At 43.7% G+C, this 18,416-nt stretch overlaps 2 protein-coding genes across 3 annotated transcripts in view; one reads left to right on the forward strand and one right to left on the reverse strand.

Moving 5' to 3' along the window:
* Window positions 1-2,859, reverse strand: part of IFT88 (intraflagellar transport 88) — a 124,162-nt gene extending 121,303 nt beyond the window's left edge. For both annotated transcript variants that reach the window (XM_044284096.1, XM_044284095.1), the window contains exon 1: window positions 2,227-2,859. In XM_044284096.1, coding sequence (XP_044140031.1) covers window positions 2,227-2,265 — 39 coding nt within the window. In that variant the 5' untranslated portion in view covers window positions 2,266-2,859. The remainder of the gene's footprint in view (window positions 1-2,226) is intronic.
* CRYL1 (crystallin lambda 1) overlaps window positions 1-18,416 on the forward strand; it is a 263,185-nt gene that overhangs the window by 17,444 nt on the left and 227,325 nt on the right. The window contains exon 2 of the mRNA XM_044284099.1: window positions 14,413-14,520. Within this exon, the coding sequence (XP_044140034.1) occupies window positions 14,413-14,520 (108 nt within the window). The remainder of the gene's footprint in view (window positions 1-14,412; window positions 14,521-18,416) is intronic.

Genomic DNA, 18,416 nt, shown 5'->3' on the forward strand with positions numbered 1-18,416 from the left:
GTTGCGTGAAAATCACAGCATGCTCCTCTTTGTGCGTTTTTCACGTAACGCAGGCCCCATAGAACTGAATGGGGTTGCGTGAAAATCGCAAGCAAGTGCGGATGCAGTGCGTTTTTCACGCACGGTTGCTAGGTGACGATCGGGATAGGGACCCGATCATTATTATTTCCCCTTCTTATAACATGGTTATAAGGGAAAATAATAGCATTATTAATACAAAATGCATAGTACAATAGGGCTGGAGGGGTTAAAAAAAAAATAATTAATAATTTAACTCACCTTACTCCACTTGTTCGCGCAGCCGGCATCTCTTCTGTCTTCTTTTGTGAGGAATAGGACCTTTGATGACTTCACTACGCTCAGCACATGGTCTGTCACATGATTCATTACCATGGTGATGAATCATGTGACTGACCATGTGATGAGCATAGTGACGTAATCAAAGGTCCTATTCCTCACAAAAGAAGACAGAAGAGATGCCGGCTGCGCGAACAAGTGGATTAAGGGGAGTTAAAATATTATTATTTTTTAACCCCTCCAGCCCTATTGTACTATGCATTCTGTATTCAGAATGCTATTATTTTCCCTTATATCCATGTTATAAGGGGAAATAATAATGATCGGGACCCCATCCCGATCGTCACCTAGCAACCGTGCGTGAAAATCGCACTGCATCCGCACTTGCTTGCGGATGCTTGCGATTTTCACGCAACCCCATTCAGTTCTATGGGGCCTGCGTTACGTGAAAAACGCACAAAGAGTAGCATGCTGCGATTTTCACCCAACGCACAAGTGATGCGGGAAAGTCACCGCTCATGTGCACAGCCCCATAGAAATGAATGGGTCCGGATTCAGTGCGGGTGCAATGCGTTCACCTCACGCATCGCACCCGCGCAAAAATCTCGCCCGTGTGAAAGGGGCCTTAGGAGATGTTCGCCTTTGCAAGACTGAATAGTGGGTAAGACTGGAACTCATCCATATACCCCACAGTCAGTTTTTTATCACGCGCGTGCAAAACACATTGCACCCGCACAATAAAAACTAAACATCGGAACGCAATCGCAGTCAAAACTGACTGCAATTGCGTACTTACTCACGCGGGTTTGCCGCAATGCACCGGGACGCATCCGGACCTAATCCGGACACGCTCGTCTGCAAGGGGCCTAACTCCATTATCTCAATTTCATCCCTGCTGATATCGACAGGGAGAGGCTTCGGACTGTGTTCCTATAGGGCAGTGATGGCGAACCTATGGCACGGGTGCCAGAGGCGGCACTCTGAGCCCTCTCTGTGGGCACCTGTACCCTTGAAAAAGTCTATGGTGTGGTGTACCAATATGCCTTTTCCTGCCATTCATCAGCACAGGGCGCACTATGAACAGCACTGGCAGCACAATGAATGTAGGCAGGATATTATGGCTAAATGATAAAGTGCATGGAAGATATACTACACTGGACTGTAAGATTCAGGTTAAATTGCTGTGTTGGCACTTCACGATAACTAAGTGGGTTTTGGGTTACAGTTTGGGCACTCGGTCTCTAAAAGGTTCGCCATCACTGCTATAGGGGGTGGTTGCTGGCTTGGCGTCTTAGCAGTTTTGTTAGTGATACTGCTTTTCTTCACTCTGGATATTGCTATAGACGGCATTGTATGTAATTATTGGTCAATTCTGTATTAATGTAAGATATCATCAAGTTATAGTGATGTATGCTTCTTGGAAGTACTTATAGGTATATGTGGATATATATAGAATAGGAATCATAAGGTAGGAGGGTGGTGAAACAAATCTAAGGTCTGAGTTATCACAGTTGAATCAATTTAGGAAAACAAACCTGTGTCAGTTCAGGCACTGATCCATCAGCAAACTGAGAAAACAGTCTGGGTCAGTCCAAAAACGGCAAATATAATATCTTTACACAGTCTAGGAACTAAGGCTAGTTTCATATCTGCGTTTTTAACTCCGACAGGCTGTCCCAGCTGGATTTCACTATAACCGCCATAGTTGGATACTGCCATTCACTGCCAGACCACTTTGACTATGAAATTGGGATCAGGCTCGTTTCTGGCATGAGTATTGATTTTTCAGCCAGGTAAAAAATGGCAACAGTTTTTGTATGGCCAAAACCCAGCAATCATGCTGGAAACCGCCTGGATCACCGTCTGTTCCCATTGTAGTCAGTGGGAAAAGTAGCCTAAGGAACAGAGAAAACTTTGTATCCAGCTCACCTTCCTGGTGTGGTGTATAAACCCGGCTCCAGAGGCCATGGGGGAGTGTTCCCGTAGCAGGCAGCAAACAAAATAGGAAAAAAGGTATCTGGAGACAATGGAGGTCCTCTTAGCTCTTCTTTATTGATTCATAAAACCGACACAGTCACTGGATCCACGGCATGGTCGCTGACGCGTTTCGGGTATGTACCCTTAGTCGTAGCACCATGCTACGTGTGACCCCACATTATAAAGGATTAGGAATGCACCTCGTCAGAAAATCCTGGGAGGAGCATCCAATCTCATAGGCTGCCACAACAGAGGCACACCTCTTGATTAGGTTCATCGATTACACATGCAATTCGAAACACACTGTGAGGATATACCTGGGTCAATTTAACCCCACAATCACCAGATTGTGTGCTTTGCAATGGTAAAACCGCACAGTGTGGATACTTACTAATAAAAATTATTAATATAAACAATCAAAATAACGGTCTTACAACCTGAAATGTAATACAATCAAATAAGATTCGGCAAATAGTATAGAGATTTCATAGTAAATCTATATGATAGAAATAAAGCAAGCTTGTGTGTTTGCATTTTGTTGCAGAGATACATTGATCTTAAAGTGTTCATTACAGACTAGCATATCCTGTGTGTCAAAGCTAATATATCTATATATAGAAGGTATGAAAGAGAGACTAAATAAGTATGTATAAATACTGTCTCTCTGGCACAACTATCATCTGAACAAATTGGTATTAAATTTAACAATGATGCATACTGTTGCGCATGACCAAACCGCACCGTGCAACCGATGTCCTAAGCAGAATTCGGCTGGTACGCACAAACCCATCCCGCAATATAAATTTCACACCTTATCTCTCGGCAAAGAGAGAGGATTTTTGTGCGCATGGGTCGGACCCTCGTGTTGAACTACTGGCAAATACCTATATCCTCTTTATATGCATAATCCATAGTTCAATTGTAAATATACATCAGTTCTTTTCGCAAATTGAGGCCTGCCGGAATCCTGGACCCAAGTCTAAAGATCCAGTAGGCCTCACGGAGAAGAATCTTTTTGCGGTGGTCACCTCCCCTTTTGGGTGCCAAAACTTTTTCTATAGCAAAAGCTTGGAAAAACGTCACTCTACGGGCATGTTTTTGGATGAAGTGCCTCGCTATATTTGAGATGTTGAGAATATTAGGGTTGCTAATATAGTTCAAATGTTCGAGGATCCGACTCTTAAATTTACGGGCTGTGCTGCCTATGTACATCAGATCACAATCAGTGCATCTGATGGCATAGACTACACCCTCCGTATTACAGTTGATATAACTGCGGATAGGAAATTTGTCAGTATGTGTTACATTGTCAAATGTCTGAGTAGGTACAACGTAATTGCATGTCTTGCAGCGGTTGGCTCCACACTTAGTGAAGCCCTGGTAGCATAACCACCTGGATTTGACATCTTGTCTGATGCTACTGGCAGTATAAAGAGACGGTGATGGTGAGCAGGACAGAGTAGCTGCTCTTCTAGAGACAATTCTGCAACCAGATTTCAATGCTTGATATAAGATGTTGTCCTCAAACAATATTGGTAAACATTTTTTAATAGATGAACTGATTGCATTGAATTCTCTACTATAAGACAGGGATAAGGTAGGAATGCTGTCCCGCTCACCATCCACGCAGACTCCTACACCGCCAGGAGAGGCCCTCCTAATCCTCTTATGCTTGGACTTGCCAAATAGCATTTCCTCTCTATCTTTGAGTGAAGCCAGCGGTATCAAAGATCAACTCGGTTGCAGATGAAACAAAAGTGAATACTAATCAGCTAGGTGTTGTAAACCTATCTAGTGTTGCCCTGAGTAGTGAACAGATTAATGTACTTTCACTTGGTCTTAATTTTGCACCAACTTGTCACTTTGATATGTTCTCCACATTACTTGACATAAATAAATTTGTACGCAATATTACTGTATCCCGACATTTTCATGACATTCCATCTTCGTCTGATCCCCCTCAAGACAGCATGCAATTTTATGAGGATAATTTGTATAAAGATCTCCTGTTCAAAGAACAGGTAGCCTTATGTTGTCTAGAGGGTCTTCAGGATGAACAGGGAATTAGAGATTTGCCTAAACCAGCCAGCAAATTTTGTACTCGCAATACTAAGTTCTATCCTGTTATGTCACGCACGGGCAGCATGGATGTGTTCCAGGAGGTCCTGGAGAAAGAATTGAGGAATATTGAATCAGATATTAATAAAACTAGTAATTGTAATAACCTCAATGCATCCCAAACCCTTGCTCTCCAGCAATTACAACAATGTGACACCATAGTAATCAAAATGGCGGACAAAGGGGGGGCGGTGGTCGTTATGGATAGGGCAACTTATGGTCAGCAATTACGGGAAATGCTGGGGGACACTTCCACATATAGGAAATTAGTGCGAGATCCGCTACAGGAATATATGGGTACCTACGTTTCGCTGCTATCAAAGGGAAAGGAGTGTGGTGCCTTTGGTGACAGTGAATATAGATACCTCAATGTGGAAGTGCCCGTCACCCCTATTATGCACGCCCTACCCAAAATCCACAAGGGCGTCCACCCGCCCCCTCTGCGTCCTATAGTCTCAGGTATAGGTTCCCTGACTGAGCGCCTGGGCAGTTGGCTGGATAACATTCTCCAGCCACTGGTCAGGCGCACTCCAGGGTTCTTGAAGGATACTTCAGATGTATTGCGAGCCATGTACAAATTTGTGTGGACTGACAATTATAGGTGGATCACAGCAGATGTGGTCTCTCTCTATCCCTCTATTCCCCACGGGGTTGCTCTACTGGCACTGGAATTCCACCTCCATCGATATACTGGCTTCAGCTCGGGTTATATTGATTTTATTTGTGAAGTCACCAAATTTTTGCTGACCCACAATTACTTTGTGTTTGATGGTGTGCACTACCTGCAGATCCGCGGAGTCTCAATGGGGGCCAAGTTCTCACCGTCTTTGGCCAATCTGACCATGTCATATTGGGAGGAGAGGTACATTTACGGTCTGAGCAACCCGTTTGGGCCTGGTATGGTCTGGTACGGCAGATACATCGACGACATACTTATGGTGTGGGCGGGCGGTGTGTCTGCCGTCCCGGACCTCCAGGCATACCTAAACAATAATGATTACAACTTGCGATTCATTTGTTCCGCACATGAGTCCCATACTAGTTTTCTGGATTTGACACTCCGCGGATGTCCGGGGGAAATAGTGCACACCATCACATACAGAAAAGAAGTGTCCGGTAACTCAATTCTAAATGCAAAAAGCCACCATCCAATGCATACCATTAGAGCAATCCCCGTGGGGGAATTCATGCGTGCAGCAAGAAATTGTAGTGATGGGGACAAATTAGATGATGAGTTTGATAAGGTAGCTCAAAGACTAAAAGAAAGAAATTATCCAACCTGGATGATTAAGAGGGGGAGAACAATTGCTTCACTCAAAGATAGAGAGGAAATGCTATTTGGCAAGTCCAAGCATAAGAGGATTAGGAGGGCCTCTCCTGGCGGTGTAGGAGTCTGCGTGGATGGTGAGCGGGACAGCATTCCTACCTTATCCCTGTCTTATAGTAGAGAATTCAATGCAATCAGTTCATCTATTAAAAAATGTTTACCAATATTGTTTGAGGACAACATCTTATATCAAGCATTGAAATCTGGTTGCAGAATTGTCTCTAGAAGAGCAGCTACTCTGTCCTGCTCACCATCACCGTCTCTTTATACTGCCAGTAGCATCAGACAAGATGTCAAATCCAGGTGGTTATGCTACCAGGGCTTCACTAAGTGTGGAGCCAACCGCTGCAAGACATGCAATTACGTTGTACCTACTCAGACATTTGACAATGTAACACATACTGACAAATTTCCTATCCGCAGTTATATCAACTGTAATACGGAGGGTGTAGTCTATGCCATCAGATGCACTGATTGTGATCTGATGTACATAGGCAGCACAGCCCGTAAATTTAAGAGTCGGATCCTCGAACATTTGAACTATATTAGCAACCCTAATATTCTCAACATCTCAAATATAGCGAGGCACTTCATCCAAAAACATGCCCGTAGAGTGACGTTTTTCCAAGCTTTTGCTATAGAAAAAGTTTTGGCACCCAAAAGGGGAGGTGACCACCGCAAAAAGATTCTTCTCCGTGAGGCCTACTGGATCTTTAGACTTGGGTCCAGGATTCCGGCAGGCCTCAATTTGCGAAAAGAACTGATGTATATTTACAATTGAACTATGGATTATGCATATAAAGAGGATATAGGTATTTGCCAGTAGTTCAACACGAGGGTCCGACCCATGCGCACAAAAATCCTCTCTCTTTGCCGAGAGATAGGTGTGAAATTTATATTGCGGGATGGGTTTGTGCGTACCAGCCGAATTCTGCTTAGGACATCGGTTGCACGGTGCGGTTTGGTCATGCGCAACAGTATGCATCATTGTTAAATTTAATACCAATTTGTTCAGATGATAGTTGTGCCAGAGAGACAGTATTTATACATACTTATTTAGTCTCTCTTTCATACCTTCTATATATAGATATATTAGCTTTGACACACAGGATATGCTAGTCTGTAATGAACACTTTAAGATCAATGTATCTCTGCAACAAAATGCAAACACACAAGCTTGCTTTATTTCTATCATATAGATTTACTATGAAATCTCTATACTATTTGCCGAATCTTATTTGATTGTATTACATTTCAGGTTGTAAGACCGTTATTTTGATTGTTTATATTAATAATTTTTATTAGTAAGTATCCACACTGTGCGGTTTTACCATTGCAAAGCACACAATCTGGTGATTGTGGGGTTAAATTGACCCAGGTATATCCTCACAGTGTGTTTCGAATTGCATGTGTAATCGATGAACCTAATCAAGAGGTGTGCCTCTGTTGTGGCAGCCTATGAGATTGGATGCTCCTCCCAGGATTTTCTGACGAGGTGCATTCCTAATCCTTTATAATGTGGGGTCACACGTAGCATGGTGCTACGACTAAGGGTACATACCCGAAACGCGTCAGCGACCATGCCGTGGATCCAGTGACTGTGTCGGTTTTATGAATCAATAAAGAAGAGCTAAGAGGACCTCCATTGTCTCCAGATACCTTTTTTCCTATTTTGTTTGTAGCCTAAGGAACCTAGTTGCTCAGGCAAGGTTAGATTGTCAGGGGCAGGAATGAATACTCGCAGGTTCCCAGCCATAGGCTAAGTTGACTTTATTTTAAAGACCACCTGTCACCACAAAATGCAGTCTGCATTCAGCGTGTTATAGAGCAGGATTAGCTAAGCATATTCGTAAACAGTTTTATGGGGAAAGATTAATTTGATATTATTATGAATATTTGTGGTATTATTTAATGTATTAGAAAACTAGCCTCGACCTTTCAGTGATTACATAAAATGTCTAGTTTCTTGGTCTGTGTATGCACGGCGGCTGATAAACAGTAACTGTCAGATTGTTATTGTTGGTCAGTGCTCATGCCCCAGGCCAGTGGACTTTAGAGATAGATCAAAGATTACACAACTTGTGAAATAAAGTCTTCACTCCAGCACTGGGCACTTACTGAGCAACCACTGAGCAAGTTCCCTTCAGTAATTTAAAGTATATGGGGATAGTTTTAATAAATACTGATCATTCAATACAAATCGGTTAAAGGATAGCCAGTGAAATGGGGAAAATGTGTTTGCCGAATTCTTAGAGGGAAGTGACATTTTATGATAAAAAAATTATAAGAAGTAAGTTACAAGATCTTGTCTGGTTGGTATTGGACCCCTAGATAGACACCACAAATGTATGGACCAAAGAGCACATCTAGTGGGGCTGTCCTGAGATTCAGACCCTATGGATAGCCATTTATCTTATTTAAAGGGGTTGTTCCACGAAAAAATTTGACAGTTTTCAAACCAACACCTGGATCAGACTAGACAGTATATTGGGCAGACTAGATGGGCCAAATGGTTCTTATCTGCCGACACATTCTATGTTTCTATCTGAATACTTTTGTAACTGCATGTAATTAAAAATTTAGCATAGCCAGTCAGCTATTCAATAAAATATATCTGTATAGCGCCATCTGCAGTTTGTTTGTTTGTTTTTCTCATTTCTTTGACTTGCTCACTGAGATGGCCACACATGCTCAGTTTCATCCTTCAACTGCCTCCTGAGCTGTGATAGGGAGAGCTTAGACACGCCCCCTTAGCTGAGAAAGAAAAGACACCCCTCTTGAGCTGCCAGCCGGATATAAATCTAACAGAATAATGAATGAGGAGATCTCTGGATCCATGTGAGGTACAGGACTGGTTCTAGCTTTGTTAGAAAGAGATTGTCATGTTCTATATGACGTCTGATTTTTCATTTTTTACATTAGTCATGTGATAACCCCTTTAAGTTAAAGGGGTTTTCCAGAGGTACAATATTGATTACCAATTCTCAGGATAGGTCATTAATATCAGATCGGTGGGGGTCCAACCCCCAGCCCTCCCCACCAACCAGATGTTTGAACAGGCCGCTGCGTTCAGATTATCATTGCGATCTTTTTTTAATACTTGGCACAGCACCTTACAGTGGTTTGCTTGGTATTGCAGTTCAATCTGCAGTGACCAGGAACGGGTTCACTGACGCCACTTTAATGCAGTGGCAGGGTCAGGTGGATAATATATCCTGTATTTGTCGTGATGCCAATTGCAGCGTGCGTAGAGTGCTATCCCAGCGCCCTTCCAAGGTGTTATAACGCACGTCCCAGATTAGGAATGCCAAAGTGGTGTAATGGGCTATAATGTCTCTTTAGCTTGATGGTAGTTGTGTCACTGTGTCTCCTACCTGGGTACGGCTGGACTCCTGGCTCACTTGCAATAAATTTGAGTGTAGTGATAGTAGGAGTAATAGAGGAACTCGGCAGAATAAATGATGTCCAGATCTTTAGATGAAGTTCAAACCTTTATTTACTTGAAATAACTTGCATCCAAGCGGAATACAGCTTTGGTCTCTTGGTCCCAGCAGGTTTTGACAATCATTGGCAGGAATGAATACTTCTGCTTTAAATGTGGAGCTTGCAGGATTAAACGTCTGCTTGGTAGCTCTGTGACTGTGGTAGGATTAGCTTCTGCACTTATCTGGTACCTTCTGCTTTGTGGGGACAGACTAGCTGAGGAGGAATTGGCTTCTCCTAGGACTCTGGACTTATCTCACAGATGGCTTCTCAGGGGATGCTTTCTTCCTGGAACTCTGGAGGTTGTCTGTAGTTTCTGTTTTCCTCATCCAGCAGAGCTGAAGGTGCTCAGACTGGGAATATGGCCACGTTTTAGCTGGGACTAGGCCCTTGCTGCCTTCCCTATGCAGGGGTTCTCCTGGACACTATCACACAGCCTTCCCCAACAGGGGTGGCTAGTACACTGACTAACTTCCTTCTCCACCCATGCTGCAGGATGTGGGACCAGCCCACCTCTCCACAGAGGGGGAGCTAAGCTGGAATAATCTATTCCAGCTCAGATACACTAAACTGTAGCTTGTACCTGCCAATGTGTTGCTGCCACCTACTGGTAACCAGGCAAATTACATGAACAATTGCATTTAACATATAGATTTATATGCACATTTCTGGAGGACATAATATAAATTATATCAGATGACAGTATAAAGGCTCTTACAAGATAGTAGCGGGGTAGAGGTGTGTAGTAACACAACTTTGGGGTGTTACATTCCCCCTTACTTTGAGTTAAGCCGCCCTCGACTTGTGCATGAAGTACACATAAAGACAAACATATAACGGCTACCCTAAGATTCCTGCCCGCATTAGTAGGGTGTCTTATTAACAGTTGCCCTCTCGGTATACCCAGTGAACCAAAGGTCTGCACTAAGCAATCATTACTCACTGACTTTGAAGTATTTTGGATCCTAATACCAAAGAAAGCATGGGGGTGTCTTTACTCTGTAATCCGACCATTGTGTAATGAAATGCCCGCAAATAGAAGAGTGGCTTTATCCTGTATTCCCTTCCCTGCACCAAAGTCGGAAATTGAGGCTTATAGCACGATCACTATGGTGACTAAGGGTAGCTAAATGGCTCTAAGGTGGAGGTGCCATACCTTAGGCAAAGGCCCAGTATGGGGAGGTATATGCTTCTCCAAAAGCTTCTGGCAATATCACAGGAGGAGGGTATAATAATCCCATGAAGCTCCTGGAAGACCTACCCATTACCATAACCAATCATGGCACATATAGCAAACAGGAAGGAGGGGTATATTACTCGCCTAGCCATTCCCTAAGCAGCGGGGTAACCCTTGTAGTTGCTGGATCTGCCTGGGACTTACCACTTGTCCTACCTGGGTTATGACACCAAGAATAAGCCATTAGTATTAAGCATCCAAAGAGGCAGTCCGTTCAAAGAGTAAAGAGCTGTAAAGCAAAGTGACACAAAAGGAAGGTGCTACTGATCTGGCTAAGTGCAAAAGTAAGTGCAATTTCACAAAAAGTACATAAATTCACATTGCGGCACCTGTAAAAGAATACACACAATGGGCATAAGTGCTTGAACGTTGCAAAACCTGTAGACATGGAAATAAAATTAGTGCAAAAAACATTATGTAAATATCAGTGCAATCAATATTATCATAATACACTCAAACATGACTTGAGTCCTTTTTCGTGAAGTTCTTTACAATTGAAATCCTCTGGAAACAAACAAAAGTCACTTGTAATCCAATAGGAGGTATATTTTTAATCCAAGGAACGGTATAAAATATTATAAAAACATAAAATAACAGCAAAAGTGAGAACCATAGTTCCATGAGACTCTCAAATAACCTGAGAAAGGGGATAAAACAATGCGCAAAATTTGGCACAAACTGGGATGTAAACAGTTGTTGTATATGGGGGGAGTCCTGACAAATGTGGCCATCCATCTGAGGCTGTAACAAATGGCAACAAAACATAAAGCAAACTGGCCAGGAGCCCTGCATCTTTCAAGACCAGTCCACACTGTGGCTCTCATAAGTTCTGGTATTGCAGTGAAGGAGGCATTTAGAGAAGGACTTGCAGGTTCTCCTCACTGCTGGTTGCTACTAAAGCTCATAAGAGGGCGCTCCTTCCTTTGATAACTCAGCTTTGCGGCTGTAGTCGTGCGCCACTGCCCTCTAGTGGTGCTTTCTGGAATTGGCTGAGTAGTCAGCCTGCTACAAGCCGGAATCCCTTGCCGGTGAAGAGACATGCAAAACCTCTGACTGAAGGGGTTCTGGAAGGCAATCAAGGGGTGCCTGTGAAAGTTTCCAGGGTAGTACGTATGGGTAAACCCTAGGGTTAAAAGTCAACACAGAATTGTTGATCTGGCCCACCCATAGTGTTGGGGGTGCAGCCAGGTCGGGGATAAGGGGCTCTGGTTCGGGCTGAGCTTGTTCCCTGAACCGTATTTGGCCGTCTGAACATGCTTGGAGGCGTCTGACTCGTCCTGGTGCTTCCTGACAGACTTCGGGGGTTATGGCCCAGGACAGAGGTTTGGCCAGGAGGGTCACCCCAGCCGCAAACAGACTGCATCGGGGTGTACTCCACTTGATCCCCGACATAAAGGTTGTGGTGGGCCTGGGGCAAGTAAGCCCGTTTAACGGAGCGGCCGCCCACAAATAATTCTTCCCCACTGTGGATGTCCTGAAGGAATCCTACTCCTCTTTCCACTGAAAACCACAGGACAGTCCCGGTGCTCCGGGCGAGTTTTGGATCGCCGGGTCGGGGGTCATCCAAGACCTGTTTGACCCATTCCTTAACTGCTGTTTTGTACTCCCATTGACTCTGGGCATGGCAGGTTATCTTGAGGGAAACCTCAGGGTTGAGGTGACTTGGCCTGAGTTCAGTCCTGGGCGGTGGAGTGGATACTACATCCGCCTCCGCCACACCAGCGGGCGTGCGGAGCGGAGCCTCCTTGGGCCTAGCAGAAGCATCGGGGACCACCGGGCGTGGTGCAGAGGCAGCTACGGGCTGGACCGGGGCCTCAGGGAGCAGGATAGCTACGACCTGTAGTTGTGGCCTTTGAGTCAGGGGTGGCGGCTGTCTCGCCGTCCGAATAGGAATCTGCAGCCTCTGGTATCACAGCAAACACAGACGGGCCTTTTTTGCTCACAAGTTGGGAGACCCGGATCTGCGGTGGGTATTTTTCGTACGCCGGTTCGTCTTGAATAGTCATCTCGTCCCACTTTGGCTTGGGGAGCGCCATCTTCCTTTGCTCCTCATTCAGGCTGGATGCAGGAAGTGAAGGTGGAGCCTGAGGGAAGGAGTCTTCACTCCCTTGGCTCACATTGCAAAGTTCTTGGTGGGCAGGGTTTAGGTTTCCAGCTTCTAGAGGGGCGTAGTTAGCATTTTCACGCTCCTGAGAGGGCTATTTTGTGTTTTCCCGCTTCTGAAAGACATGAAGAAGCGGCGCCATTACAGAAATATGGCAAATTAACCCTTGGAGTGCTGGCGCGCACTGTTTACCGCTGTCTGGCACCACAATAAAAACAATAAAGTCAATTTTCAGGGACTTGACACAGTTCTTAGGCCTTGTAGTAGTGTTAGGCACACAATCCGATCCTGTTCGGAACACAATTCGATCCTGTTTGTGACGCCACTTTAATGCAGTCACAAGGAACGGGTTCGCTGACGCTACTTTAATGCAGTGGCAGAGTCAGGTGGATAATATATCCTCTATTTGTCCTGACACCAATTGCAGCGTGCGCAGGGTACTATCCCAGGGCCTTTCCAAGGTGTTATAACGCACGTCCCAGATTAGGAATGTCAGAGTGGTGTAATGGCCTATAATGTCTCTATAGCTTGATGGTAGTTGTGTCACGGTGTCTCCTACCTGGGTACGGCTGGACTCCTGGCTCACTTGCAATAAATTTGAGTGTAGTGATAGTAGGAGTAATAGAGGAACTTGGCAGAATAAATGATGTGCAGACCTTTAGATGAAGTTCAAAACGTTTGTTTACTTGAAATAACTTGCATCCAAGCGGAATACAGCTTTGGTCTCTTGGTCCCAGCAGGTTTTGGCAATCATTGGCAGGAATGAATACTTCTGCTTTAAATGTGGAGCTTGCAGGATAAAACGTCTGCTTGGTAGCTCTGTAACTGTGGCAGGATTAGCTCCTGCACTTATCTGATACCTTCTGCTTTTTGGGGACAGACTAGCTGAGGAGGTTAGCTTCTAGAATTAGAATTAGCTTCTCCTAGGACTCTGGACTTATCTCACAGATGGATTCTCAGGTGCTCAGACTGGGAATATGGCCAAGTCTCAGCCGAGACTAGGTCCTTGCTGTCTTCCCTATGCAGAGGTTCTCCTGGACACTATCACACAGCCTTCCCCAACAGGGGTGGCTGGTATACTGACTAACTTCCTTCTCCACCCATGCTGCAGGATGTGGGACCAGCCCACCTCTCCACAGAGGGGGAGCTAAGCTGGAATAATCCAATTCCAGCTCAGATACACTAAACTGTAGCTTGTACCTGCCAATGTGTTGCTGCCACCTACTGGTAACCAGGCAAATTACATGAACAATTGCATTTAACATAGATTTATATGCACATTTCTGGAGGACATAATATAAATTATATCAGATGACAGTATAAAGGCTCTTACAAGATAGTAGCAGGGTAGAGGCGTGTAGTAACACAACTCTGGGATGTTACAAATTCTATTCACGTGAATGGGACCGAACAGCAGAAAGGCCATGTGACCGATAGACATGACATCACAGGCTGAGCAGGAGGCTGCAGAACTTGTATTAGATTTATGGCCGCCTATCATTTTCCTCTCATTTAAGTGCCTTTTTTTTCTTGATTTTTGTCTGCACATCTTTTTTCCATGTTTCATTTTTTAAATGTCGTCTGTGTTCATTTAATAGAATATTTACACAGAAATATATGCTGAATTATATTAATATAACATTTAATGGTGGCACAACCCCTTCAAGCTAAACTGCAATACCAGACATGGCCAGTGCATAGGAGAGGTGCTGGTTCAGATAAAAAAAAAAGCTAACTTTTTTTTTCTTTTCTTAATTCTGTTCAAACCTTTTAAAGAGTCATAATAAGACCTACCTTAATCATAAAATAAAATTTGGATTTATGGAGTATATGAAATGCTTGCTTTTATTTACTTTTTTTCTGTTTCAGTGGTCTCATTGGTCGCAGCTGGACTATGGTGTTTGCAAGTGGTGGCTTTAAAGTCAGACTGTATGATATTGTAAAAGAACAGGTCACCGCAGCTCTGGAGGATATACGGTATGATACCCAAGGCCCTGGCCATTCAACAACATTATTAGCAACTTCCCTGGAATAAATGTACAATAATTGTGTGTAGCTTTTTAAATACTTTGTTTTAATTATTTAGTACATAGAGAGACTGACAGTGCGATTCTTTCCATAAGGGTGCATTCACACCCCTGTATATTCGGTCCACGTCCGAGCTGCATTTTTTGCAGATCGCACTGGGTCTCATACATTTCTATGGGGCCACAAAAAATGTGGACATCTGTGTGCTGTCTGCATCTATGTGGCTGAGCCACAAATTATAGAACATCTCTTATTCTTGTCCATTTGCGCATAAGAAGAGGCATTTTTCAATGGTGCCCGTGAAATGTGCGTGAGGCACACAGGCCGCATCTATATTTTGCAGATCCATTATTTGCGGACCACAAAACGAATACAGTCATGTGAATGCCCCCTTAGAAAAAACAGTCTAAGGCCTCTTTCACACGACCGTTTTTTTTTTCCGTTTTGCGGGCCGTTTTTTGCGGTCCGTATACGGAACCATTCATTTCAATGGTTCCGCAAAAAAAACGGAATGTACTCCGTGTGCATTCCGTTTCCGTATTTCCGTTTTTCCGTTCCGTTTAAAGATAGAACATGTCCTATATTTGGCCGCAAATCACGTTCCGTGGCTCCATTAAAGTCTATGGGTCCGCAAAAAAACGGAATGCATACGGAAATGCATCCGTATGTCTTCCGTATCCGTTCCGTTTTTTGCGGAACCATCTATTGAAAATGTTATGCCCAGCCCAATTTTTTATATGAAATTACTGTATACTGTATTTGCCATACGGAAAAACGGAACGGAACAACGGAACGGAAACGGAACCACAACGGAAGCAAAAAACGGAACAACGGATCCGTGAAAAACGGACCGCAAAACACTGAAATGGACATACTGTCGTGTGAAAGAGGCCTAAGTCTAAGGCCTCTTTCACACTACAGTATGTTGCATTCAGTGTTTTGCGTTCCGTTTTTCACGGATCCGTTGTTCCGTTTTTTGCTTCCGTTGTGGTTCCGTTTCCGTTCCGTTGTTCCGTTCCGTTTTTCCGTATGGCAAATACAGTATACAGTAATTTCATATTAAAAATTGGGCTGGGCATAACATTTTCAATTGATGGTTCCGCAAAAAACGGAACGGATACGGAAGACATACGGATGCATTTCCGTATGTGTTCCGTTTTTTTTGCGGCCCCATTGACTTTAATGGAGCCACGGACTGTGATTCTCGGCCAAATATAGGACATGTTCTATCTTTTCAACGGAAAAACGGAAATACGGAAACGGAATGCATACGGAACACATTCCGTTTTTTTGCGGAACCATTGAAATGAATGGTTCCGTATACGGACCGTATACGGAACGCAAAAAACGGACCGTATACGGAACGCAAAAAACGGTCGTGTGAAAGAGGCCTAAGGCAAAGTATTTGTAAAGTTACTGAACATCTTCTGTACAATCAAACTGCAGGATGTTGTTCAGAATTTCAGTTTTGTATTAAATGCATGCGGCCTTAGACGGGGTACTGGCTACCCTTAACCCTTTCGCTACCAGCCCCGTACATGTACGCAGAAGAGGCTGAGAGCATTCAAACTGCAATTCTTATTTTGGCCACCAGGTGGGCCAACGTAAGAAATGAGCAATAGACAGTAATAAACTCAAATACGGGCTTCAAAATCATTTTTAGAAAATATATTAAAAAAATATAAAAATATAAAAGTTTAAATCGCCCCCTAAATAACAAAAAATAGAAAAATCATGGGTATCACCGCGACCGAAAAAACACCTGTACTATTAAAATGTAAAAATATTTTTCCAATACGGCAAATGGCGTAACGGGAAAAAGGGTAAAAATGGGCAATTGCCCATTTTTTTCATTGCTTCTCTTGTAATAAAATGTGATCAAAAAGTCACACACACTCCAAAATGGTATCCATAAAAACGACAGATTGTCCCACAAAAAATGACCCCCACACAGCTCAGTAAATATAACTATAAAAAAAGGTTATGGGGGGTCAGAATATGGTGATGTAAAAAATTTTTTTATTTTTTCAAAGTTTAAATTTATTTTTACACTATTTTGACTTAAAAAATCCTATACAAATGGGATATCGTTATAATCGTACTGACCCAGAGAATGAAGGACATGGGTCAGTTTTTTTTCTTAATACAGAATGCTTAGTAAAATGTGGATTGAGGCGTTAAAAAATAAAATAACTCACCTTATCCAATTGATCGCGCAGCTGGCATAGTCTTCTTGCTTCTTCTTTTAGGACCTGCAAAAGGACCTTTGACGTAATCGCGCTCACCACGTGGTGAGCACGGTGACGCCAGCGCAGGTTCTGCTGAATGAAGATAGAACATCCTTCTATCTTCTTTGAGCAGGACTTGCGCTGACATCACCGCGCTCACCACGTGGTGAGCGCGATTAAGTCAGTTTTTTTTTGCAGGTCCTGAAAGAAGAAGCAAGAAGACTATGCCGGCTGCGCGATCAATTGGATAAGGGGAGTTAATTTTTATTTTTTAACCCCTCAGTCCACATTTTAGTAAGCATTCTGTATTAAGAATGATATTATTTTCTCTTATAACCATGTTATAAGGGAAAATAATACAGTGAATAGACTTTAATGGGGTCCGGGGTTGCTTTCACCCCTATAATCTCCTAGCAACCATGCATGAAAATCGCACCACATCCACACTTGCTTGCGGATGCTATGCGATTTTCACGCAGACCCATTCATTTCTATGGGGCCTCCGTTGTGTGAAAAATGCAGAATATAGAGCATGCTGCGATTTTCACGCAACGCACAAGTGATGCGTGAAAATCACCGCTCATCTGCACAGCCCCATTGAAGTGAATGGGTCCGGATTCAGTGCGGGTGCAATGCGTTCACCTCACGCATTGCACCCGCACTGAATTCTCGCCCGTGTGAAAGGGGTCTTAAACTCGCAAGGTGTGTCTGCAAGAGCTCCCCTCCTGACCTACGTAGCACTGATAGGATCACATAGCATTATATTGATTTATGATGCTTTGTAACTAGAGATAAGCGAATTTCATATTTTTTTCTTCGTTCGGTGGTAAAAGCAGAATTGCGTTTTGGATTCCGTTACCATGGACCATAACGCAATTCTATGACTGAATGCATAACGGAATGCCTTTTATAGGACTCCCCTGTATAACGGAAACGGGACGGATCCGTTTTGCAGCCCATAGACTTCTATTATGTCGGATTGAATAACGGAATGCCTCTAAAGGCATTCCGGTATGCATTCCGTCATAGAATTGCGTTATGGTTCGTGGTAACGGAATCCATAATGCAATTCTGCTTTTACCACCAAACTAAGCATGAACGAATTTCAAAATATTAAATTCGCTTATCTCTATTTGTAACCCTCAGAGTTCTGGAAAGTATTGTATAAGGCCTCATACTTACGGCCATTGTGCGGCTGTTCTGTGCATTGGGGACTGCAATTTGAGGTCCCCAATGCATGGGCAACATCCGTGCAGATGCCGGGACAGATCGAGACCCATTCAATTTTAATGGGTCCGTGATCCGTCCGCACCGTAAAAAAATAGAACAAGTGAATGGGTCCGCATCCGTGATGTGTGGTGCACACGGCCGGTGCCCGTGTATTGTGGACCCGCAATATGGCCACGGCCACCAGGGGCGTTGCTAGGGTCTGAAAACATCCGGGGCACAAGCCCACTGTGTTGAAATTGCACATTAAAGGGGTGTTCTGGTTTACGCAAATTAAGTGCAGTACTGCAGACTGCAGTCATTATATAATGCAACATTCAGTAACTTTCCAATATCTGTTATGTTTCATTTCCTCACCACTGCAGAAATCTTTGCTTGGGTCCTTTAATA

The sequence above is a fragment of the Bufo gargarizans genome, chromosome 3, assembly GCF_014858855.1.
Source record: "Bufo gargarizans isolate SCDJY-AF-19 chromosome 3, ASM1485885v1, whole genome shotgun sequence".
NCBI classification, from domain to species: domain Eukaryota; kingdom Metazoa; phylum Chordata; class Amphibia; order Anura; family Bufonidae; genus Bufo; species Bufo gargarizans.